Genomic DNA, 27,723 nt, shown 5'->3' with positions numbered 1-27,723 from the left:
AGATTGGGAGGAAGACAGGGTAATGGGCCAAGAAACAGAGCCAAACAGGGAATATAATGTGACTATTTGTGTACCATAAATTAGCTAATGTGGCATTCTTCTATTGGTTAACTGTAAACTAGAAATTTACGGCATAGCCGTTAAGAAGTTAAACTCTAACCAATAAGCATGTATTAGACAAAGTTAATAATAATGAATATGAAGGTTTTGGATAAACATTTTTTTTGGGTGTGCAATTTGGATAACTATAAATAAGAATCAATGGCATACCTCTTCATTGGAATGGAAAGATTCATTGATTTTCTCTTACATTAGGGGTCTCAAGGAGGGACATTCTTCTATTGACAATTGTACTGATGGTGCCAATTTATACCCAGAGCAAAAGCTTATCAAACATGGTAATTTTTAAGGAAAACCCTTTCTAATTGAGGGAGCACATGAGTGATTTCAACTTGTTTGCTTGTTGCTTCATCTCTTAAAACTATTCCTTCCCCTACATTTGATCTTCTGGTTTTGAATACCTCTTCTAGTAACTCACATTCTGTTATACAAATGGATTGTAGATTCTGCAAACTTCCAAGTAGTTCTAATGGAGCAACATACACTAATCTGTTAAATTTGCACACATACAAACTTGTTAGTTTGTTGAAGGAGTTGGTTGGAGGTGTGCTAATCCATATCTGTTCAATGTTGGCCATGGACCGAATGCTCAACTCTTCCAAGCAAGGAAACACAACCTGTATCATTGATAATAACATAAGGAATAAGGAAAATTTTATTAGCTTTTTTAAAAAAAAAAGAAAAAAGAAAAAAAAGGACAGATAAAAGGGAAGAGCTTCCATCTCTTAAACAATTGAACAAACAATAAGTTGTATAAAAAGTTGTTACTATCTATTTAATTTTTATACTTTCCTCTCATTGATTGCAATCAATAGTAGAACTGATTTAATTTTTGCATAATAACAAGGTACAAATAAACAAATTAGGGCTTGTCACCTGTTTGATGGTGTTAATTAAACTGTCTCTTATAAGGACCACGACTAAATGCAAGAGTGAGTATCCTCTCTTTGTTTCAATAGAAATTTTCACATGAAAAGATAGATTTGAATTTCTAGTCACAGTAGTGAGATGGATGATTTATTGGTATCATTATGGATGCTGCATTTTCATGAATCTTATCCAAGTTGTAATCATCCTTTCAAATGTTCACCAACCTAATCGCATCTTTTTAGCATGTCTCCCAAACTCAGGTACTACATTTCATACACGTTTTTTTTTTACCTTTCTATTTTTTTACCCAAATCCATGAACCAAACACTACATTAATAAATTTTATTTTTTTTAAATTCGTTAATTTGGTTATTATTTTAAGTTAAAATAATCAAAGGTCACAAAAAAATTAGGGAGTCAAAATGTTAAAATACACATATTAATCAATTACTTTTTTTTCTCACAAATATATATTCAACTAAAAAATTCATTTCAAACATACTAATATTTTTCACCTCACTAAAAAAACTAAAAAGTCACTAAAAAAAACCAAATTGCTAAACAGGACCTTATTGTGGGTTTTCATTTTTTTTCCCACTCCCTAACATAATTGGTAACTTTACCATAAAAAATTCTTAATTTTTTAACATTTATAACATAATCACAATATTTCATAAGTATCGTTTTTATTTTTATTTTTTTTCATTTCATGGTGTGCACCATTGTAACTACACTGAAAGGGGAATTTGTGCCGGACAAATGGAAAGACCGCTCAAGTGCAAGAAGTGTCGCTCGAGCGAAGGAACAAAAATTTGGGCAACACAAGTTTGAAAAACAAGTCACCAACCTGTTCCAAACACAAGCAACACAACCCAATAGCCAAATTCAAGGAGTAGTGGGAAACAAAGCAAGAACAACTGTATATAACAACGAAACCCAAATCCAAAACATCAAATGGGTCGGGTCCAAACTAGAATCTCTATAATCTTCCCTCTTTTGGAATTTCGTCCCCAAAATTTAAAATAAACATTAAAAACAAGTTTAAACCAGTTATAACAATGATAATAATTCAAATTCATCACCATGACCCATCCACCAGTCGTTCATTCATATCAACATGATAAACAAGTTCTCAATATTACTTACCCAAAAAAAAAAACAAGTTCTCAATACTGAATATACAATTCACATTTCCAAAAAATGTACAATGTTTACATTATATTAACACAATAAAACTCTCAAAACATGTTCAAGTACCAACAAATAGGTCTGAATATTTCTCACGGACTTTTAACTCATGTTTCCAAGTTGCTTCCTCGACCCCATGGTGTTTCCATAACACTTTCACCAAAGGAATTGTCTTGCCACGCAAGACTTAGTCTTGAGTATCCAAAACTCTCACTGGTCTCTCCTCATACGAGGCATCCTTGTCTACCTCTAACTCGGTCCAATCCAACACATGCGATGGATCCAACTCATACTTCCGATACATACAGATATGAAACACGTCATGAACCCCGGAGAGCTATAGGGGCAAGGCCAAACGATAAGCTACCTCCCCAATCCGTTCTAGGATCTCAAAAGGCCCAATAAATCTAAGAGATAACTTCCCACTCTTTCCAAACCTCATCAAACCCCATCTAGGTGATATCTTTAGGAAGACATGATCTCTCACTTCAAAGGATAACGGTCTTCTTCTACGGTCGACATAGCTCTTCTGACGACTCTAAGCCATGACTAACCTCTTATGGATAAGTGTAACTTTCTCCATCGTTTCCCGGACTAACTCTAGACCGAACATAGGTGCATTGCCCACCTCGGCCCAACACACAGGGGATCTACACGGTCGGCCATACAAGGCCTCAAACGGTGCCATGCCAATACTCGATTGGAAGCTATTGTTATAGGCAAACTCCACAAAGGGCAAGTGCCTCTTCTACGATCCTTTAAAATCAAGAACACAACCCCGAAGCATATTCTCTAGAATCTGAATGGTGCGCTTTGACTGTCCATCAGCCTGTGTATGATATGCGGTGCTAAAAGTCAATCTCGTGCCCAAGGCATTCTGTAGGCTCTGCCACAAATGAGTCGTAAAACGCAGATCTCTGTCTGAAATAATCGTTATAGGGACCCCGTGAAACCTCACTATGTCCCTAACATAAAGGTCAGCTAGATAATCTACTGAGTCACTCATGCATATAAGTATAAAGTGCGCTGACATGGTCAATCGATCAACTACCACCCAAATGGCGTCATTACCCTATTGAGTCCTCGGAAAGACCCATAAAAAATCCATTGTGACATGCTCTCACTTCCACTCGGTTATAGGTAATCATGTTCAGGTGCTAGTGATATGCCTCTACCATGGACTTAGCTTGGGAGGACTATGGAGCTGAAGGCTCAGTGTTGTTATTTTGTATCTAATTTTGTACAAGCCTAGGGCTTTATCTTTATTGAGCTTAAGACTCACTGTTGATGTACCCGAGCGTTGACTTGGAAAGATGTAAGCCTTTAGGGTGTATGATTATCTGTTTAGCTCTAATTTCTTTTCACAATCTTGTAACACATGCTGTAGATTCAGGATGTACTGTTTATGAATGTATATTGTATGTGTCACCTTTTGTATATCAAACTCAAATTAACGAAAGCTTATCAATTCATTTATGTTGCTATTTATTGGTTATTATGAGATGGGTGTATTGTGTTTATTTTGGGGCATTAACTTGGTATCAGAGCTTACTGAGTTTGAATACTTTGGGTACGTGGGAAGTGGTTCTTACCCCAATGGGTTTATCTCGCTTGATAGAGATGTTTGTATGTTTTGTAATGCTAAGTGATAACATGCTTATGTGATTATATGGGTATGTGGTTTAATTCCTAAGATGTTGATTGAGTTTACAGGTTTCTAGAAGTCCTATTAGAAAAGCACGCGATCACTGCTGTTTCTAATTGGAACTCTAGCAATGTCGCGGGACAATCATTATCTAAGAAGGAAATTCTTATGTGTTTATGTGATTACGTGCTTATGTGGAGTGAATTACTATTGCGCATCACATTAGGATGTGAGTGAGTTAGCTTTGGCACATTTGTAAATGTGCTAATCTCCTTTGTTACCTTTATTAGGATGTCAGGACGTGGACATGGTAGTGGTAGGCATGGTAGGCCTAGAAGGCATGAGGTGCCTTTACCGGATGAGATTCTGGCACAAGAGGAAGGGGTTGGTCAGGCCAATATGGCTAAACCAATTGGTCAATAGGCCATGGGTGCTTTGGCCTGTGAAATGGCTGGGGCTTTGCGGGAATCCATAGACATTCTCAAGGCTAAGAATTAAGTCCAGGCCTAAGTAATTGAGGTAGGGTCATCATTCTTAAAGTGGGAGTTCTTCCAGTCTAATCCGGACGAGTTTTTAGGTGACCCTAATGAGCCTTTAAAGACGGATAAGTGGCTAGGACAGATATTGAAGACGTTCGAGATGCTTGGCATCGAGGACGACGGTTGAGAATGACCTTGGCATCCTTCCAATTAAAGGGAGATACGGATCAATGGTGAAAGTATGTGCATGGGCGCATTGGGGTGACTTGGGAGGCCTTTGTCAATGCCTTCCAGGATAAGTTCTTACCTCCCACGGTTAGAGAGAAGTTGAGGGAGAAATTCTCAAAGCTCAAGTAGCTCAACACACCTGTAGCCGAGTTTGAGGTAGCCTTTACTAGCCTCTCTAGGTTTACACCAAAGTTAGCGGCGACAGAGGAGCGCCGTTGTGTGGAGTTCGAGAAAAGGATGAGGACTGACCTTCTTTTCAAGGTAGCCGGTTCAATGATTAGAGATTACGGGTGACTTGTAGAGTCGATAGTTCATCTTGAGACCGTGATGAAAATGGAGGATGAGCAAATAAGGGGCTCCAGGAGGAGTCAGGATGTTCAGGGGGACAGTAAGAGGCAAAGGGATTCTACCTCATAGCAGTTCTAGGGAGCACAATCAAGGTCCACTTTTCCAATACTGAGTTCGGGTTCTGGGAGAAGTGGTCAGGGAGATTTCACTTGCTTTAAGTGTAGCTAGTTGGGCCACAAGTCTCCAGCTTTCCCTCAAAGACGAGGAGGGCAACGGTCTGTTTCATCTGCGACTCATTCTCAGAGCCAGAGTCAGGAGAGAGGGCAGCCGCTCACTTGTTATCAGTGTAAACAGGCAAGGCATTTGAAGAGGTTTTTCCCTCAGTTTGGTGGCACACCTGGTTCATCTGGTTTGAGGCAGACACAGAGCCACCAGCTTACACAGCCAGTTCAGGCCTTAAGGGCCAATCAGGAAGCCTTTTTGGCTCAGTCAGTGCATCAGACGTATGCTTTGAGAGGTGAGCAAGTAGAGCAGAGACTTAAAGGGGGTGTGTATGCTGTTACCGCGCTAGACCTAGTACCAGTGCCTTTGGTAGTGAGAGGTACTTTCTTGTTATGCAATTATATTGCTAATGCGTTGATTGATACGGGTGCATCCCATTCATTTATCTCATCTTCATTTGCATCGCCTTTGGGGTTAGAATTGGCTTGGTTAACATCTCCACTCAGTGTAGAGTCACTTATTGGTAGTGAAATTGTTTTGGAACAGGGGTGTCAGGGTTGTGACATACAGGTTGCCGGTCGTCGACTCCCTTTTGCATTTGTGTTGATTGACATGTTGAGTTTTGACGCTATATTGAGTATGGACTGGTTATCATCGTATCGAGCTGTCATAGATTGTTACTGTTAGAAGGTTACTGTATGTACCTTAAGCGGTGATTGTTTTTATTTCATGGGGGACAGAGCCGATAGAGTTTTATCACCGGTGTATGATTCGCGTGGTCGGAGTGAGCTTAGTTGTGTTTTTGCAAACTTCTTAGGTAGTGAGTGTGACGAGGTCCGAGTTGATTTGCCAAGGGTAGTTTGTGAATACTGGATGTTTTTCTTGAGGATCTCACCAGTTTACCACCTCATTGTGGCATTGAGTTCTCTATTGAGTTAGTGCCTGACACGACACCGATCTCTATGGCACCATATAGATTTACACTCACTGAGTTGAGTAAGTTGAATATTCAACTCCAGGAATTGTTAGATAAGGGTTTTATCTACCCTAATGCGTCACCTTGGCGAGCACTGGCTCTCTTTGCAAAGAAGAATGATGGTGCCTTGTGACTTTGTATTGATTACTGAAAATTGAACCGGGTAATTGTTAAGAACAAGTACCCAATGTCGCGCATAGATGATTTGTTTGACCAGTTGAAGGAACCTATTGTTTCTCTAAGATAGACCTGAGATCGGGTTATCACCAGCTGAGGGTAAGGGAGGAAGATATCCAGAAGATAGCATTTCGTACACGGTATGGTCATTATGAGTTCCTAGTGATGCATTTTGAGTTAACCAATGCACTAGTCGTGTTTATGGATTTGATGTATCGAATCTTCCTTGAGTTCTTAGATCGCTTTGTAGTCGTCTTTGTGGATGACATTTTGATTTACTCACCATCTGAGGAGGAGCACGAGGAACACTTACGAGTAGTGCTTGAGTTGCTTGGAGCCTACAAACTGTATGCTAAGTTCAAGAAGTGTGAATTCTGGTTTAAAGAAGTTAAGTTCTTAGGCCACATGATATCTAGGGAAGGAATGACTGTAGATTCATCCAAGATAGAAGCCATACAAGATTGGGAACAACCTAAGAGTGCCTTTGTGATCCCTAGTTTCTTGGGATTGGCCAAGTATTACCGTCGGTTTGTGAAAAATTTCTCTAGATTCGCTTCATCATTGACTAGATTGATGAGGAAATGAATTAAGTTTGTGTGGAGTGAGACCTGTGAGAAGTCATTTCAAGAGCTTAAGGTTAGACTTACCACTGCTCCAGTATTGATTATTCCGGAGAGGGATTTGGGCAATTCGGTGTATTGAGAAGCTACACGGGCAGGTTTGGGTTCTGTATTGATGCAAGAGGGGAAAGTAGTAGCTTATGGCTCACGGCAGTTGAAGACACATGAGAGGAACTACCCTACTCATAACCTAGATTTAGAAGTAGTGATCTTTGCCTTGAAGATTTGGAGGCATTATTTGTATGGTGAGAAGTTTGAAGTATTTTCCGATCACAAAAGTCTAAAGTATCTGTTTACACAGAAACACTTGAATATGAGGCAGAGAAGGTAGATGGAGTTTATAGAAAATTATGACTTTGAGTTGCATTATCATCCAGGGAAGGCCAATGTTGTGGTCGATGCCTTAAGTAGGAAATCCATTAGCAGTGTATGTAGTATTGCCATTCGGGAATGTGAGATGTTAGGTGCTATTGGTGAGTTTGACTTGCATCTTGGCGAGTCCGTTGAGTCTGCAGCCTTGTTTTTGATAGTTGCACAACCTACACTTGTGAACCGAGTGATAGAAGTGTAGAGGGGTGATCTTGAGGTAGAAATCCTACGAGAGAAAATCTCTAATGAAAGGGTAGAGAAAGACTTGAACGTCTATTCTGACTCGAGTGTTAGATACCTTGATCATCATTTCGTGTTGAAGTCTTGTCGTGAGAAAGTACTCCGAGAGTTTCACCACTATGCTTTGCGATGCACCCGGGAGGCACAAAGATGTATCATAACCTTAGTCGCCAATTTTGGTAGAAAGGTATAAAGAAGACTGTGATCGTGTTTGTATCAAGGTGCCTTACTTGTCAACAAGTGAAGGTCGAGCATCAAAGCCCAGCAGGTTTGTTGCAATCCTTGCCTATAACCGAATGGAAATGGAAGCATGTCACAAAGGATTTTGTTATGGGTCTTCTAAGGACTTAATGGGGTAACGACGCCATTTGGGTGGTAGTTGATCGATTGACCAAGTCAGCACACTTTGTACCTATGCACTTGAGCAGTCTTTGTGAAGCTCCAGTACTTTTGTAGGTCTGCAAAAATACTAGGAGTTTGTATTCTTCACTCGAGCGAAGTTTCCTTCACTCGAAGCTTCTTTCGCTCGAGCGATAACTTCTGTCCGCAAAACTACTTGAAGTTTGCATTCTGTGCTTGAGCGAAAGTGGTAAAATTTATTGTGTCTAGTCGCTTGAGTGACGCATCTTATGCTCGAGCGAACTATGCATATATCAGTTCATAAAGTCACTTTTTGAGTCACTTTTTCACCTCTCTCTCTCTAAACATTCCTGAAAAATCTAGAAATCCCCTAGATGTTGATTTGTGATTATGTATCAATTTTAAGCAGAATATAACAATCCCAATCAAACAATCAAACAATCAAGACAAAGAGACACAGCGATTTAACGTGGAAAAAATCACAATTGGACACCTCCAACTGTGATAAAAAAACCACGGGCAACAGCCACAAAACAATCCACTAAGAAGATTTAAAGGAATTACACAGGTATACTCTCAATTACCTAGCGAATCCACGCCTAATTGAACCAACCTCTATGTGTCTCTTCCAACCCCGTCTTCACCTCGGAATTGTCTTTACGATGAGCCACCCCGGAATCCACCAAAGCTTCAGGCTCGAATTCTTTAGAATCCACGAAGAACAACTCTCTCTTTTGTAGAACAAAACACAACCTTTGATGTACTCTCTTTAAACCATGAGTTGAATACTCAATAAAACATCAAAGAAAACTAACAAAATATCCCCAGATATAATCCTTAAGAACCAAAAAGAAGATCTGGAGGAGTTCAATCAATACCTTAGTTTTGGGAGAAAACCAAGTTTTTATAGAGAACCAAAAGTAATCCTAGATTGGGAAGAAAACAAACTCCTTGAGAAATCCGGATTCTGAGGCTCGCTCGAGCGATGATTTGCTGGCTCGAGCGAGGAGTGTATTTTTCATGATTTTTACTAGTGCCTTGGCTCGAGCGAGGAATTCACTCTTTCAGGTTTTTGTATGGATGCAATCCTTGGTTCGAGCACGCATTCTTTGGCTCGAGCGAGCAAGCCTTCGCTCGAGCGAGAACTCCTTGGCTCGAGCGAGCAACGACAGACATGCAATTTTGAATGCAATTTTGCATTTTGCTTCGGCCGCGAGCTGACCGGTCAGCTCGACCCCCGTAATAATTAGCGAAGTGGCAATCTTGAAAGCATTAACATCACAAACTTCTCTGCATGGTTCGATTCGGGTTTGGATTCGCATCTAATAAACTCATAGCCTCACTGAAATAAAAGTGCGAAAATAAATACATCTGAAAGGAGTTTTGTCAAACGGGGTTGCTAAGAATAAAAACCTAACAATTTCAAAACCTATTTTCTCTCACTCTCTGTCTAAAACTCTTTGATTTCACTCAAACACACCAAGATCTAGTGATTTCTTCACCCTACTCCCTTTGTTAAAAAGGTATAGCTCACCTAGAGCTTCGTTTTGATTCGAACAAAGTTGGCTTTCGACGTGATTGGAGTCTCTTCACTATTCCTCGTGTCTTCTAAGCTTGAATAGGGATTCTTCACACTCTTGTATGAGTTTTACCTTAGTTATTTTCTATTGCAAAAGATTATAGTGGTTTGCGAATTTTCGGTAAAATCTAGGGTTTGAAATCAAAATGAAAAAAAAGAGGTTTTCAAATGGTTTCTTGGAAAAGCTTGTGGGTATGAAATTGGAGTTGATACATGTTGAAATGAGGTATTTTCTACATTGAAATTGATTTTCAAAGAGAAAGGGGTTTTGCCCTAAAATATGAATGTTTGAGATTGTAAAGAGAAAATGGAAATGATGTTGAGAATTATGAAATTGAAGTAATATTGATGATGATGGCGTAGTTGGATATGTATTGTCACTCCCATCTTGAGATTTTGGAAAAGTGTATCTTTAATGAAATTTACTTATCTGTTTAGAGATATTTGTTTTAAGCTATCGGTGGAGGATATTAGAGCGATTCTAGTTTAGACCCAACCTATTTGATGTTTTGGATTTGGGTTTCATTGTTATATATAGTTGTTCTCTCCTTGTTTCCCACTACTCCAACCTATTTGACCCAACTGTTTTCAGGTGCTGGTGATATGCCTCCACCAAGGACTTAGCTTAGGAGAACTATGGAGCTGAAGGCTCAGTGTTGTTATTTTGTATCTAATTTTGTACAAGCCTAGGGCTTTATCTGTATTGAGCTTAAGACTCACAATTGATGTATCCAAGTGTTGACTTGGAAAGATGTAAGCCTTTAGGGCGTATGATTATCTGTTTAGCTCTCATTTCTTTTCATAATCTTGTAACACATGTTGTAGATTCAAGATATATTGTTTATGAATGTATATCGCATGTGTCACCTTTTGTATATCAAATTTTGATTAATGAAAGCTTATCAATTCATTTATGTTGCTATTTATTGGTTATTATGCGACGAGTATATTGTGTTTATTTCGGGACGTTACAGGTCGACCTAAATCTCATATGAGCCTTTGACCGTGCAACCGAGCTAGCATGAAATGGGTGTTGGGCCAAGCTGAATGAGCTTGGACCACGGGCTGAGCTAAGCCCACATGCTGAATATAGACCGGGCGATGAATCTTAGCCAAGCTAAGCCCACGCGTTGAAGAATGACCGGGCTAGGATGATGAGGGGCGACTCTTTACCGAGCTAAGAATCTCAGTCAAGGTAAATGGCCATGCAGAGTTCATCCGAGCAACGAGTAAACGGAGCTTGATTGGGTTAAATATAGCGAGTTGGGCTAATAAAGCCCTCTAGGAGCAGATTGGCCAAAGTTAGCTCGAACGTGAAGTGGTCTGGGTTAGACTTGTTGGAGTTAGCTCGGTTGAGGATAACTTGGCGGCCATATGCTACGTGGTCCAATTGGAATGTAAAGAGGAAAACCCGTCAATAGTACGCGCCAATATCATTTGGAGGTTTAGCCAATGTTGTTTGATAATATTGACGCGTACACATGTATGGAAAAGAGAGGATAACACATCCATGCGTCCAAGAAAGGATGAGCGAGGTAGTGCGTGCATAAACTTGGAAGGTAAGGCAGTAAGCTATATAAGGCGCACGAATCCTCCATACAAAAGGTCTACAATTTCTGATTACTCTCTCTATATATTCCTTCTTCTTCCAATGGTGTTAATTTGACCATTGGAGGGGTTTTCTAGCACCACACTTGTCGAGTAGCTCACCTGAGTTATGTTTTCTAGTAATACGACATTGTTCAGAGCAACGCAGAGTTAGATGTAAGGAGTATGAAAGTGAAAAATATTTACTCCCCGTATATACACTATAAAAATAAGGGAATAGCGTCTTCACAGTTGAGCCATAAACCTTAAGTTTACGGCACCCAACCATCTTTTTCCATCCATATCAGTTTAGTTTGATATTCTCATACAATCTTAAGTTTACTGCAGCCAACCATCTTTTTCCACCTAACTGTCTTTTTCCACCTATATTAGTTCAGTTTAATATTCTCATACACTCTTAAGCTGTCAAGCACTGGATAATTTCCTTACCCTTCTCAGTTTCCCACCCCTCAATTTCTTAGCTTGTCTCTAGAACAATCAACGGTGTCAGGTTTGACTACCAAGATAAACTAAGATGGTTAAGGGCCATACAGAGAGATTATCTATTGCTTGAAAAAGACTTCTTTGGGATAAGCTTTTCTCAATACTTGCATCTCTCCATACTCTTCTTGTGGGTCTAAATTCAGACTCACATCGATGATCCGAACCTTTTACTTTGTATGTTCCGTAATAAAAGTCATCCATATAAAAAATTAATTTCATCGGACATCTATACACATAAGAACAAATCATATTTTGTTTTATAAAATGAATAGCAAATAAGATTGTAAAATTAAACTATTCATTTTGTAAAACAAAACGTGGTTTGTTTCTATGTTTATAGTTATCCGATAAATCTAATTTTTTATATGAATAACTTTTATTGTGAAACCTATGAAGTAGACGTTTTGAATTATTAAAGTGAGTCTGAATTGAGACCCACAAGAGGAATATTGATGGATATGAAGAGATAAAATACGGACGGGAGCTTATATGTTTTCTAGGTCTCAATTTCCCCCTCTCTTCCTTTCCATCTGGTATCTCCCACCCATAGTAACACCATTCTCCTCTACAACCTCCAACCACTGAAATTTCTACAACAATTGTGGTCATTGTTGCCACAGCCTAATCAACAATGGCCACAATTGAGATGGTTGAGAGCTATAAAGAAACCCAATCACACTATGTTGCTTGCAAAAAGACCTGTCAATTAGGTAATGAAGTTCCCCGCAATTTTGCACCATGAGTTGTAGACTAATGGTAAGAATTTTTTTCAAGTCGAATGGAGCCCAAAATGAACAAATGAAACTAGAAATGATGACGAGGCAGTATAGGATTAGCCATAGAGGCTGTACGGTGGTGGGATTGTTGTTGGGAGACTCTCGGGAGGAAGACAATGAGTGGGTAGTGCGAGAGGCGGTGGTTGATTGCATGGGCTGGGGCTGATTGTTGGCTACGAGGGTTGGGGAAGAGGGAGGTAGCGGTGGTTGGTGATGGGGCATGGGAAGAGGGAAGGGATAGTAGAGAGACCATAAGACCATCTTCAATTATTCATTAAATTTTTCATCTAATTTGATTTTAAATTTGAGTAAACAATTTGATATGATATGAATTATTCTAATTCTTTTATTAAATTTTCATCAAAATCTTTTAAAAAACTACCTTGTCATACCAAATTTCACTTCATCTCCAATGTTTCATCTTTTTAAATTTTCATAAAATTTAAATTTGATACATCTCCAATGTTTCATCTTTTTAAATCTTCACCTCCAAGACAGGGAATGTCACCTGCAAAATTTAATAAATCAAACTTATGTTCTTTTGAGTTATTATGTTCTTTTGAGTTCAAAAAAAAAAAAAACAAAAAAAAAAGCTTACGTTCTTTCAATAGAAATTTACACATAAAGCAGTGCATTTTAATTTTCTAGTCAGAGCTGCAAGATGGATGATCTATATTCCTATCCAATTTGTAATCATCACTTCAAATGTTCACCAATCCAAATTTGCATAAATTTAGTAGACAAATATTTAATAAATTTCATTTTTGAAAATTCCTCAACTTATATACAGGTTGGGTTTGGAGTTGACTTATTAAAATTATTTTTTGGGTTTTGTTAAAAAAGTTGTTTTATTAATAAGTAAAAAAGTTGACGTGATATTTGATTTTTTAACTAATAATAAATAATTTTTAAAATTTTTTAAACTAAAATTAGTTTTTTTAAAAAAATGTCTCCAAATGCCCATTTAAACAACTTCATTGTATTTTGGGAGGGGAAAGGATTGGTCAATATAAAGAAGAACATTACAAAGTATGGAGACACATCAGGTTATCCATTAAAATCTAAGATATACTCTATCTATTCCAAATTGTTAGTTTATTTTTTACATTTGTGTCCTTTACACGAGTAAATAATGTATTTTTATAAATTCAATATTTTCACAAATTAAAGTATATCAATTAATTCATGTAGATAAAATTTTCAAAATCATTGAAATATATATATCTAAATGATTTTTTAAGATGTTTGAAATAGTGAAAATAAACAAACAATTTAGGACAAGGGGAGTAACAAAAAATGTGTAAATAACATTAAGAGGAAAAATATCTTAGTTACCCTTAGTTAATTTTGTGTAAGACAATTTTTTTTTATCGTTTTATTTTTGAAAATTTTTAGTCTCTTATAGTAGCTTCGTTAATTTTTTTTTTTTATTTTGTTTTACATTTTGTCAATTGATCAAATATTAATTATAAATATAAAAATAATGACATTAATTTGGACAATTATAATCCAATAGCTCAACAATCACTACAAGAAATAACCCATAATAAAAAGTAAAAAACAACTCAAGCTAAACAAATACCACAATCAAAAAACCCATAATAGAACCAATAAATAACACAATACAACCACAGAGAGATGTCTTTGGTAAAATTGATTCCTTTAACCTCCCAGATAGCAGAGTAAAAGTAAAGAAATGATCAATTGAACTCGCGTGGTTAATTAGGCTTAATTAGTTACCCCATAGTTATTTAGTTATAAGTTCAAACTCTGTATTTTATTCTTACAAAAGGTAGATTGCTTGGCTAGATATTTAGTCTAATAATTTTTGTTATTTGAATTTTTCACATAAAAATCGTAAATCTTATGCAGTTCCTTGCATTTGCTTTTAACATAAGATTAATGGATATACACCCGCATACTAATAAATTAAGGAGTAGTGTTATCTTAACTCAAAAGTTAAGACTCACTTTTTAAATCTAATTATCAACCAACAAAATCACTTTCATGGACTATTTCTCTCTCTCTCTCTCTCTCTCTCTCATTATCAATTAATCAATCATCTCACTTACATATCATTAAGTCTAAAAAGTGAACTTGTACATTATTTTTTTTTCTTAATTAAATATTACACTGACACGACCTCCAATTTGATATGGAAATTGCAAATGCATAGAGTAGTGGAAAAAAAAATTGCATTACAAATAAATTTTTTTTTTTTACACAACTCTGACACATAGATTTAATTGTATCAAGCATAAAAATGAATTTGCATAATGCACATAAGAGAGTTGTACTATCATGAAAATGCAATTTTTTTCTCACTACTCTACTGAAATTTTTTCCAATTTGATATTCAGCGAATCTAATGGTACGAAATCAATAAACCGGCTAATAATTTTAATTTAAACAATTTAGTCCATATAATTGCTTTAGTCTATATAATTTCAATTTTGTTACAATATGACCCTTCTGTCACTTACTATTATGATTTACCATTATAATTTGGAACCAACAAAGAAAAAAAAAAAAATCTAAAGAGACTAAAGTGGAATTCAAAACAAACTACAAGGACCACCGATGTAATATACCGGTGTCCCCATAATTTGTTTTGAATTCCATTTTAATCCCATTAGTTTTGCACGTTATTTTTTATTTTTTATCTTTTTTTTTTCCAGTTCAATATATTAATAATGTATGATGGAAGGATCATATTGCAACAAAATTAAAAATATAAGGATCAAATTATTCAAATTCAAACTTGGAGGACGAAAGTAAAATTTTGCTCAAAGTAGGGGGACCAGGGGTGTAATCTACCCATAGAACAACTTCATCAAATGACAAAAAATAATTTTAGGACTATTTCAATATCTATATATTTGATATGCCAAACACCCAATTGTAATATTTCTCACAATAAGGGATTATGATCCGCCGTTCCCAAATTGATGTTTAAACAGAGTTCATAATTCTATCAACAAATATATTGTCTGGGTTGAGGATAAAATTTTATCCTTCTAACACCAAATGTTTTAGGACATTATTTTTAAAAGCTTAAACAATTATGCTATGTTTAGATCTAGATTTACCGAGGAAAAGTAGAAACATGAAAATAAAAGTATTTGTACCTGTTCATTTTTTCTGCATTAAGAAAAGAAAAGAAAAATAATGACCTTGTTTGGTTTTAACTTACTTCGCAAGATAATTGCGTTTTTTTTTTTTTTTTTTTTTTTTGATTTTTAAAAATATTTTACATACATTTTTTATTTTTTAGATATACCTACAATAGATATATTTAAAAAAATATAATATTTTTGAAAAAGACTTTAAAAAATTCACTAAATACAAAAAAAAATAATAAATTAATAAATTTTTGTATTTTGTTGTATTCAATGAAATTTTTTAAAGATTTTTGTACAAATTTTATATTTGAAGTATATTAAGATTAAGTGAATCTAAAAACTTTAAAATAAAATGATTAAAATATTTTAAAAAATCATTAAAAATACATGAGTACGAATTAAAAACTCAAAAAATTATTTTTGAAAACTCCTAACCAAACTGGGCTATTTATTTTCTTTCATTTTTCTAGTTTAACCAGTAAAAATAAAAATATTTAGTTCATCTCACTTCGTTATTCTTTCCTTTTTTTTTTTTTTTTTGTTAAACTTCCCTAAAGAAATCTTAGAACCAAACATAATGTAAGAATTAATTTGTAAGTTTTGGGATTAGGAAATAGAAGGTCAGGAAATAATATTATCTCTTGAGGTAGATAATTTTATGTCTGAGGTTTCTGTTTCAGAGTCAACTTTAATTATGTTTTAAGATCTTTTGGGTGCTATCAATCTTATTTTGGTTAATAAAGGGAAGTTTACATACACTCCATACAATATTTCATAATTTTATCACGAGTAGTCATAATGAAATCACAAAAATGCATAACATTGCTCATCCCAAAAAAAAAAGAATCATAATTTTTTTATTTTTTTAACATAACCAAAAATTCAATAATAACTAACATAACCAAAAAATTTAATAATAACTAGCACCACAAAAATTGGTAAACTGCCTTATGACAAAAAGTAATATGGGTAAAAAAAAAAAAAACAATAAATCTTTGAAATAAAAAAATAAAATAAAAAAACTAGAAATTTATCCAAAATGAAGATAGATGGTTCAAATTCAACTTATGTGTTGTGGATTCATATATAAAATGCATTTAGACCATTCATTTAAGGTCTTGAGTAAATTTATAGGGTAAATATTATAGATATGTAGCTATTGAATTTTTAATCACGTGAGGTAGTATTAACACCTAGTATTTTATGAGATTATGACTTGATTAAAAAATTTGTAGCTCTACGAACTTATAAAACTTATTGTAGTCGTACCTTTTCATTAAAGAGGGGTTGTGGTTGGAGATATTCTTCTTCCTCTTCTTCTTCCTCTTCTTCTTTAGGTCCACAATGGCCATAGAAACTTTTCAGATTCCGCAGATTATATAAATGTAGAGAACACAGTTTAGGGAAAACAAGAGGCTTATCGTAGGCACCTCCTTCCTTATTAGCTACTACTATTGCTTTCAAGTTGTTACCACCAAATATATGTAGACGTTGGAGACACGGTAGGTTCCTTAGTTTCCAAAAGGATTCTTCCTCTTCTTCTTTGATTGGGTGTTTTACTTGTTTGTCCCCTGCTATCCCTGATATCTTATCTAAACCCGAAACATCCAAGTCCCCCAACGCAGGGAATGCCACCTGCAAATATTAATAGATCAAACTTATGTTCTTTCAATTACCAAACATTGCCAAATCAACAGAAAAAGTTACTAAAAAGCAAACCTTTTCACAAAAGAGAGGTTGTGAAGGGTTAGAATTGTTTGCCTCTATTGTTGAAGTGTTCTTCGTGCTCGAACAGAAGCTTCTGAGGTTGGGTAACTTCCATAAATCCATTTTTTTTAAATGATGAAAAATAATTTCCTCATCATCTCCTTGTCTTTCATTTCTAATAATTTCTTCCGTATTCTCAGTCTCTGATTTTTAGATATTGGAGTTGCACAAGGCCTCTTGCAACGGAGAGGGAGAATAGAAATGTAAATCTACATCTTTTAACAATTAATTTGCACAAGTTACAAAGAGACCGTGGTGGACTTTGTGGCTGAGCTTTCAGAAACATTTCTGGTGTGCAAAGAAGATGTTCAACATCAGAACATTCTTTAACTTTAAGATACTTCAATTTAGAAAACCCTGTTCCATCTTCGTCATGAAGCAGAACCTTTTCCATATTTTGAAGGCTAAGTATCTCAAGGTTCCTTAATCTCCCCAATAGAGCTAAGCCTATGTCTATCTTCAGTAGGCCATTTAGGGACAACAACCGAAGCTTGACTAATGTTGGAAGTGACGATGGGAGGCTCTCTAGAGGAATTTCACTCAGATCCAGGACTTCAAGATTGTTTTCCATTCCATTGAAAAAATTGTTTGGAACATCTGTTCGTGAGCAGTCATTGTTGCTTTTCAACACCAAGGTATGGAGTCCTCTACATTCCAACTCATTGGGAAGCTCGCAGATAGTTGTGGTGAACCTTAATGACATTGCCAAGTAATGTTCATATGTGCCCTTCTCTGGCCACTTTTTGATATCATGATTCACTAGATATCCTTTCTCATCTTCCGCGATTGATATAGCAACATCTCGAATAACATCATGCATTTTGACCCCAATTGGGTTTATGCCATCTAACAACAAACAAGATGATTTGAGCCCATCAACCAATGCAAGTACTCTGGCTCTGACGTCTTCAACTGTATTTAGGTGTATTTGATCAAGCAACCTCATCCCGATGCTGTATCTCACCAAGTCCTCAATGGAAATCTCAGCATCTTCGGAAAACAGAGAGCAAAGCAAGAAGCATGACCGTGCATCCTTGGGTTCTAAAAAATCATAGCTCAACTTTAAGGAGGAGAACAATTTTTTATCAATATCCACTACATCCCTCAGCTTTGAATTTTTCAGCTGTGTGTGTGCATCTATCCATACATAGTTGCTCTTACCTTTTAATGCAGCTGCAACTGCACATATAGCAACTGGCAAGCCTCCACATTCATTGCACACGTCTTCTGCTGGCAGGGGGTATTCCAGAGTTAACTGAAATTTCAGCCATCTTCGTAAATAGGCTCCATGCTTCTGTGTCTCTTAACACTTCGATTGGGAAAACTTTCAGTTCATTAGACTTTTGCATCATTTGGCACACACGTTGTTTCCGTGACGTTATCACAACTTTGCAGACCATGTTACTACCATTTGTAAAAGGAATTCCAATTTCTGGCAAGTTAATAAGTGGCTCATTGTCACCACCATCTGTAGTAGGAATTCCAAGCTCTGCCAAATCAAGTGGCTCCCAAATGTCGTCCAAAATTACAAGGTTTTTTCGCCCATTGCTCAATCTATTCAATAGTTTACCTGCTCTTCCAAACTTATCTAGCGTTAGTCCTAGTTGACTTGCGAGTTCACCTTGAACTTTTTCCTTTACCACACCTTTGGACACAGTTGTCATGGCAACAGAATCAAAAAGCCTATTTCTCTTTGCTAGTTGGCGAACCTCTTCCACCATTGTTGTCTTGCCAACACCACCTGGTCCGTAAATGCAAATCATTTTAATGCTTGGATCTTCCAATGTTTTCATGATCTCTTCAAAGATGCGTTTCGTTGAATTGCTTCATATTTTGCAGAGAATGTGAATCCAGCATCTGGGAGAGGTGCGCGGTGTGACATTGGGCATGTCATAAACTTGGCGCCCTCCCCTTTTAGATTAATAACACGAGTGGTCTTCTTTTTGGACTCCTTGCCTAGCCAGTAACGCCAATATATATTTGGACACGAGCATTTGAAACACCAATTGTTTTCCCTTACCATGTCTAGTAGAAACACCTCAACTTCTGCTTGCATTCCATACGCAGACAATAGCCACTGCCAAACATCATTCTCAACAACTCTTGCATCGTCTCTGGCTCTGTGGGCACTTCCATCAATCCTTCTCCAATCATATTCAAGCCCTATAATTTCATCTTGAAGTTTTTGAATGTACTTCTTATAGTGAATCACATAGCCAACGTGAGACCAGCCAGTTTTGCAGGCTTTTAGGACACCGTCTGAACATAACATTTTAACGATGTCGCCCAAACCAATCATTTTGGTATCTTTTTTGTCAATTGCTGAAAACAAAAGGACACTATGTTGATAACAGGAAAACAAAGTTCAAGAGGGTTTAGCTTCAAGAGTTCATTTTTCTTTTAGCCCTGCTTCTCAAAGAAAAGAAAAGAAGCTCTACTTGCCAAATTTCCTAATTCTCACTTGGTTTGATTTAGTTTGGTTTCTAAATTTTTAAAACCACAAAGACTGATTCAATTTTTAATTTACCTCAAAACTGGATTAATCAGTCAGTAAATCTACAAATAACATTGTATAGAAGGCTAATTTTTGTGATTTGAGAAGGGTGGATGATATTTTTTGGTAATTCATTTTTTACTATATTATATAATTTTAGAGCTTTAAATTAATTTAATGGTTTGTAATGGTAGATCTAGAAAGCAAACAATTAATTGGAGAGAATGTGGTAATGTATTTGACCTGTAGCCTGTAGGTTATCTTTTGCAGAGAAGATAATGAGAGGAGTTGAAGATCCTCAGCTCTGTTGTAGCAATTGTTACAACCGCATAAGATGAGTTCTGATGCTCAATGGGACCAATTCAACTTTAATGAATGAGGATTTTGAACATTAAAACTTACCTGCAAATGTGAGAGTAGTTCAGCTGTTAAAAACTTGCAGCTCTACTAACCTGAAAAATTCTAGAAATCACCTAGATGTTGATTTGTGATTATGTATCAATTTTAAGCAGAATATAACAATCCCAATCAAACAATCAAGACAAAGAAACACAACGATTTTAACGTGGAAAAAACCACAATTGGACACCTCCAACTGTGATAAAAAAACCACGGGCAACAGCCACAAGAACAATCCACTAAGAAGATTTAAAGGAATTACACAGGTATATTCTCAATTACTTAGTGAATCCACAACGCCTAATTGAACCAACCTCTATGTGCCTCTTCCAACCCCATCTTCACCTCGGAATTGTCTTTACGATGAGCCACCCCGAAATCCACCAAAGCTTCAGGCTCGAATTCTTCAGAATCCACCGAAGAACAACTCTCTCTTTTGTATAGCAAACAAAAACCTTTGATGTACTCTCTTTAAACCATGAGTTGAATACTCAACAAAACATCAAAGAAAACTCATAAAGTATCCCCAGATATAAACCCTAGAACCCAAAAAGAAGATCTGGAGTAGTAATCCTAAAATCTGACCCAACACGCGAATTTATAGAATCTGTCCCGCGATCTCCGCTCGAGCGCCCAACAGCCCGCTCGAGCTTCTTCAGCAAAATATGCGCGTGATATAACAGAGGTCTGCTCGAGCGCCAGAAAGCCCGCTCGAGCGCGAAATCACACATCTCAGTACTTTTGCAGGCGACCAAAACTGCAGGAACCAGGGATTCTCCGCTCGAGCGCGGGTATGTCCGCTCGAGCGGACAGGCAACTTGGAATGCATTTTTGCATTTTGCTTCGGGGGCGCTGCCCCTCGACCCCGCCATGGCGCTGCCCCGGACCCGCCAAGGGGCGCTGGCCCCTGGACCCCCGCGAGCTGACCGGGCAGCTTGATCCCCGTCATAATCAGCGAAGTGGCAATCTTGAAAGCATTAGCATCACAAACTTCTCTGAAAAGCACAATTCGGGTTGGATTCGCATCTAATCACTCATAGCCTCACTAAAATAAAAGTGCGAAAATAAATACAATTGAAAGGAGTTTTGTCAAACGGAGTTGCCAAGAATAAAACCTAACAATCTCCCCCTTTGGCAATGCCGTGACAAAACACACCTAACAAATAAAATCCTAAACACCCCAACCCATTACAGCCAACAAAAGCCAATTTCTTTCTCAAGGTCATGATCTGCAAAATAGTTATTAGTGCCACAATCTCCAAAACAACTATTAATCCCACAAGAGTATATGAAAAAGCAATAGACATATGACACGATTAACTTGAAACATGAGATGGAAAACATGAATAGATGAAAACTAAGACTCATGAAAAACAACTCTCAAACAACAAAAGCAAGACCATAAACCACACAAGCAATGATATGACGATGTAAATACCATGAACATACAAGAAGGGCAAATAGTTCATAGCAACAGCAAAACATATAGCCAATCTCAAAAGCCAACATATCAAAGTGTTCATGCTAAACAACTCTTGCAATGAGAAATCAAACTCCCTTACCAACCCAAATCAAGATGAACCAAACTCCCCCTCACTAAAAGCAACCACAAACACTGAAAACAGTGAACAAGAGGAAAACGATAAAAATAATATGGAGGAGCAAGCAAGGAATTTCAGATTAGTACCTTAAAACACATAAGATTATCCAAGAAGCACCATTACAAGAAAACACAATGTGCGCAGCTTGTAGAAGATTCCTCATGAAAGAAAGTGATGCATTAAGTGAAAAGCATAGATCCCATGATAAAAAGTGTGTGTGTGACTCTTGGAGTTCGACAAACACTAGATTCAATCCTAGTAGTGATATGAAAGCTGGACCTCCGACAAGAGAATCTAAGCACAACAAAGGAAAGTCAAACCACTAGGAATCAAGGGATATTTGGTGAGTAAAGGCGGAGGCTCCCCCTCAATCAATGAATCTTTTTTCTTCTTTTTTTTTTTTTCTTTTGCACATTTTTTCTTTCTTTTGCATTTTTTGTCTTCTTCTCTTTCTTTTGCTTTTTCTTTTTCTTTTTCTTTTTCTTTTGCACAATCATTGGTGGCTAACACGCTCAAGAGTATGGAAACCGAATCAGAGAAGCATGGATATAATAAGGATGGCCTGGTTGGTGACTCTGGGGTAGCCTTTTCCTCATGGCTGGACTACAAAGAATCGAGGGGAAAGCCATGGAGATGCAAAAGGATGGTAGGTGGTTAAGAGACTCAACATCACCCAAGATATGCTAGTATAGGTCAATTCCTCTAGAAAAGCAAAAGATACAATGCCAGAAGTCCATAAAAAAAATAATCACTAAGGCGGAAGACTCCAAAATTTGCTAATCCAAGAGTGTGTACAGAATGAGACATACTAATAAAAAAAAACACACTCCAAAATGAGTAATGACCACAGAAAGCACACATATATTAACAAGTAATGGATATTCTCATCAAATCCAATATGCACCAAGGACCACTCAAAAATTTCAAGCTTGCAAAACCATACTAAGAAAATCTTTTTGGGATTTTTTTCTCAAAAATAAAGCAAGACAAAAAAAAAATGAACAAGCACACATTTTTTTTTTTTTTCATTAAAAACAACACACAAAACCCAAAAGCTAAAACAAATAAACAAATTAACACAAGTCACGTTTTCTCACCCAAACTGCTTTAGTACGAACAAAGTTGTGAGAATTGCAGTTCTTGGGTGGTGTCTTGACGTTGTGGTTTCTTTCCCTTGCAATAGGAACCCGTCTCGACATGGTTTCCAACTTCCTATTCCTAGGTCTAGGCAAATACACTTTCCCATACAACTTATAACAATAAGGGCGAATATGACCATGCATACCACAATAATGACAAATAAAAACAGGGTGTACCTTCTTTTCTTTTACCTTACCAACTCTAGGAAGTTTAAGAAGTCCATCCTTATGTTGAATTTTTTGTTCTCTCTTTCCTTGAGTTCTTGTATCATGAGATGTTGAAGCACTCTGTTTTTGCTCTTTCTTACCACCAAAGCCAATGCCACTCTTGTCACAACTCATTTGTTGAGACCCAATAATATCCTCCAAAGTCTTTGATCCTTTGTTCCAAAGACCAATGGTAGCCATAGCACACTTGAGTTCTTCCTCTTTTTTGATCATTAGTTCTTCCAAAGCAACTTGTGACATCTCGAGAGATTCAATCTTTTCTTCATACATGGCATGGGTTTGCAGTAGCTCATTCCTCTCTGTCTCACAAGTTAACAGTTTTGCACAAAGAACTTGTCGATCATCAGCTATCTTGATGGCATTAATCCTGGCCTCGGAAATCTCCTCCTTAAGTTTGACATTCTCACTTTCACATGCTTTGAGTTTCTTTGTGAGTTTGTCATTCAATTTGAACAAGTTAAGAGACTCCTTATACAACTTTTCATAAGCTTGCTCAAGCTCTTCATGATCACTCTCCGAGGATTCATCATCAGTGATATTCTCAACTGACCTCTTCGGAGAATCTGTTTGTCCTTCAGCTTCTGAAGCCGCCATGAAAGCAAGGAATTGTTTATGTCCCTCTTCGCCTTGATCTTCGTTGTCACTTTCATCTTCATCAGATTCTGATTCATCATCCCAAGTGATAGCGAGGGCTTTCTTCTTCCTCAAACGAGTAGGGCATTCTGAAGCAAAGTGGCCAAATCCTTGGCATTCATAGCATTGGAGTCTTTCAGAGTTCCCTTGTATATTTCCTTTCTCCTTCTTGGCTATAGGATTAATTTTGAGTTTATCTTTGCCTTTAGATTTATGAGAATAAGTAGACTCCAAAAGATTAGGATTCTTTTTCAAAAAAGATTTTTTAAATTGTTTAACAAAAGCAGCCGTAATCTTGGAATCTATCTCGCAATCCTCATCAGAATCCTCTACCACTTTATGAGCACTACTATAAGCAATAGTATTTTTTTGTTTCTTTTTGAAATTTCTATGTGCTTCATAAGTTTGAAGATTTCTAACCAACTGATCCAGCTTGAGGTTGTCAACATCTTGAGCCTCCTCAATAGCCGTAACTTTTGATTGGAACCGATCGAGCAAGGATCTCAAAATTTTTCCCACAATTTTGGATTCTGGAATTTTTTCACCTAAATTGAAGCTGGAATTTACAATGTCACTCAACTTCGCATAAAATTCATCAAAGGTCTCACTATCTTTCATTGAAAGGTTTTCGAAACTACATGTGAGCCTTTGAAGTTTTGAACGTTTCACAGAATGAGTGCCCTCATGAATAGTTTGTAAGATATCCCAAGCCTCTTTTGCGACTTCACAATTACAAATACGACTAAATTCTTCAGGTGTGACAGCGCAAAAGAGAGAATTGATAGCTTTACTATTCCAGCTACTATTTTGGTAATCAGTTATGTCCCACTTATCAATTGGTTTGGGGATTGTAACTCCATCAACGGTAATTGTTGGTTCAGTCCACCCATTCATGACGGATTGCCAAACTTTTTCATCAATAGATTTTAAAAAAGATCTCATCCGAGCTTTCCAAAAAGAATAATTGGATCCGTCAAGTAGGGGTGGTCGAACCATAGAATTTCCTTCACGAATTGTATCCATTATCACAAATCAAACAAGATCTCGTTCTAAAAGAATTTTTTTTTTAAAAAAAAAAAAAATAGAACGACCTGCTCTGATACCAATTGAAAAATTCTAGAAATCCCCTAGATGTTGATTTGTGATTATGTATCAATTTTAAGCAAAATATAACAATCCCAATCAAACAATCAAGACAAAGAAACACAACGATTTTAACGTGGAAAAAACCACAATTGGACACCTCCAACTGTGATAAAAAAACCATGGGCAACAGCCACAAGAACAATCCACTAAGAAGATTTAAAGGAATTACACAGGTATACTCTCAATTACCTAGCGAATCCATAACGCCTAATTGAACCAACCTCTATGTGCCTCTTCCAACCCCATCTTCACCTCGGAATTGTCTTTACGATGAGCCACCCCGGAATCCACCAAAGTTTCAGGCTCGAATTCTTCAGAATCTACCGAAGAACAACTCTCTCTTTTGTATAGCAAACAAAAACCTTTGATGTACTCTCTTTAAACCATGAGTTGAATACTCAACAAAACATCAAAGAAAACTCACAAAGTATCCCCAGATATAAACCCTAGAACCCAAAAAGAAGATCTGGAGTAGTAATCCTAAAATCTGACCCAACACGCGAATTTATAGAATCTGTCCCGCGATCTCCGCTCGAGCGCCCAACAGCCCGCTCGAGCGTCTTCAGCAAAATATGCGCGTGATATAACAGAGGTCCGCTCGAGCGCCAGAAAGCCCGCTCGAGCGCGAAATCACACATCTCAGTACTTTTGCAGGCGACCAAAACTGCTGGAACCAAGGATTCTCCGCTCGAGCGCGGGTATGTCCGCTCGAGCGGACAGGCAACTTGGAATGCATTTTTGCATTTTGCTTCGGGGGCGCTGCCCATCGATCCCCGTCATAATCAGCGAAGTGGCAATCTTGAAAGCATTAGCATCACAAACTTCTCTAAAAAGCACAATTCGTGTTGGATTCGCATCTAATCACTCATAGCCTCACTGAAATAAAAGTGCGAAAATAAATACAATTGAAAGGAGTTTTGTCAAACGGGGTTGCCAAGAATAAAACCTAACATTTTTTGGAACTCTGCTTTAAGTTCAAGAAAAGTGAATTTAACAAAATAAATAAATAAATAAATAATCACGAAGAAAAAAAAAATTTAGAGATTTTTAGTTTAAGATTCTTGATATTAAGATTTTATAAGATAAAATGTGCTCAATATTTTCATAATAGTCATAGTCTCTCAACATTTTTTACGGAGAAATTTAGGCACAAAGAAATTTTAGCACATCACAGAAAAATTTTAACTCTACAAAAAGAAATTTAACAAAAAAATTTCACCTTCACATAGAAATTTCAACTCATCAAAGAAATTCATCACAAAGAAATATGCGACGAGTTGAAATTTCTCTAATAATATTATTGAGAGATCTTAACTAATAATATATATATATGTATATATTAGATCTCTTCTACTATCAAAAGTTGGAGGAGAATGTTTTACTAATTTTCTTAATATTTTATGCTTATAAATGATAAAAGTTAAACAATATAAAATATAGATACAAGAATAAATATCTATAAAACTTTATTGGGAAGATGGTGGTTAAAAACTGACTTTTTGACTTTTTTTTAAAAAATGTGTAAAAAAGATGAGAGATGACATGACTCAAAATGGATTAAAAGTTAGAAGATAATTTTTAACCATCAAGAAGGGTTGACAGGTGTTACTCTTCCCAAAAATTTACCCAATCCGAATGGAAATTACACAAAATGTATTTGTTTGTCATCCCCTCGACGGTTGTGAATTAGATGAACTTTTAAATAAAATATTAAAAAATAAGAGAAATTACAATAAAAAAAAAAAAAAAATTCCAAGATTTGAATAGTGGAACAAAATAAATCTTACATTTTTAATTTTGTTGATGTAAATTCTAATCTTTTAATTTAAATTATTTGTCTATTTTTCTTAAATAAATTATCAAAAAATATATATATATATATATATTAATCTTTAAACTCATTGAAAAATCTAATTTAGACATTTTATGTACACCTACATTAAATTTAATGACTAAAACATATTTTTTTTCCATCAAATTTATTTAATGAAAATAGAATAATAATTTAAATTAAAAACAAATTAAAAGATTAAAGTGAACTTTTTTTTTTTTCCTTCCAAAAGTTTATTAAAAAAAAAAAAAAAAAAAAAAACAAGAAACCGTAAAATAATTTCTGAAAAACCAAACTTCAATCACACTTTCCGTTGCTCCCAATTACTGTTATTCACTCCAAGATCAAGAAATAAAAGGGGGGAAAAGAATTACACACAACAAGAAAAATAACAGAGGAAGAAGAAACAGATCGTTCATTAACCATACAGCAAAACAATATTGTTTTAAGAAGAACAAATATGAAAATTGATTGTGTTTTTTAAAATTAGTAGCTGAAGTATAGATCTAAACTCCAAACTCTCATCAGTAAATACAGTGATCAAAATCTAAAAAGCAAATGATCAGAATAATATCTACAGTAAAAAGAAAAGAAAATAATATTTATTACCTTATTAGCTAACAAAATTTGAAGAGTTGAGGATGACATTAAGATCCATCCAGAAGAAGCAGACGAGAGAAGACCAATAAAAATTTATCAACAAAGGCCCTGTTTGTTTTCTGAGTTGAGGCTTGGAATTAAGATTAGTGTCACGATTGTTTGCACAATAGCCATTGGAGTGATAGTTTGTTCGGACTCTGAATTTCCCCCAACGAAGAAAATTTGAAAATAAAATAGATGGGAGGTGACAACTTGAAACTTTAACTTTGCAATTATCAATCAAATGAGATTGACTTAGTACACAATATATAGTAAATATTTTATTTTATTTTGATTTATTTAAATTATACACATACCAATAGCTAATATCTGTATTATTATTATATATGTGAACGCTAAACTTACTGTCCAAATCTCCAAACTTTCTTTTCATGACACGTGACAAATTTTTATATGTCAAAATAAAAAAAAAAATTATTATACTATAATGCATGTAAGATTTGAATTTAAAATCTTAAATTTTATTAAGAATATA

General features: G+C 36.0%; 2 protein-coding genes across 2 annotated transcripts; both read right to left on the bottom strand.

Moving 5' to 3' along the window:
* Positions 1-254: 254 nt before the first annotated feature.
* Positions 255-27,484, bottom strand: LOC114323875 (uncharacterized). The gene is made up of 5 exons (XM_082916097.1): positions 27,198-27,484; positions 19,855-20,013; positions 17,070-19,439; positions 16,620-16,985; positions 255-737 (listed from the first exon to the last, which is right to left on the bottom strand). Exons 3-5 carry the CDS (start codon positions 17,178-17,180, stop codon positions 390-392), a joined length of 825 nt encoding a protein of 274 aa, XP_082772223.1. The 5' UTR covers positions 17,181-19,439; positions 19,855-20,013; positions 27,198-27,484; the 3' UTR covers positions 255-389.
* LOC114323863 (putative disease resistance protein At4g27220) lies at positions 17,254-18,838 on the bottom strand. Its single transcript, XM_082913192.1, has 2 exons — positions 18,515-18,838; positions 17,254-18,372 (listed from the first exon to the last, which is right to left on the bottom strand). Exons 1-2 carry the CDS (start codon positions 18,836-18,838, stop codon positions 17,254-17,256), a joined length of 1,443 nt encoding a protein of 480 aa, XP_082769318.1.
* Positions 27,485-27,723: the final 239 nt, after the last annotated feature.

The sequence above is a fragment of the Camellia sinensis genome, chromosome 2 (assembly GCF_055761805.1).
Source record: "Camellia sinensis isolate YWXY chromosome 2, ASM5576180v1, whole genome shotgun sequence".
Taxonomy (NCBI): domain Eukaryota; kingdom Viridiplantae; phylum Streptophyta; class Magnoliopsida; order Ericales; family Theaceae; genus Camellia; species Camellia sinensis.
Note: the sequence above shows the minus strand (reverse complement) of the source record. Positions and strands in the feature narration are given on the sequence as shown.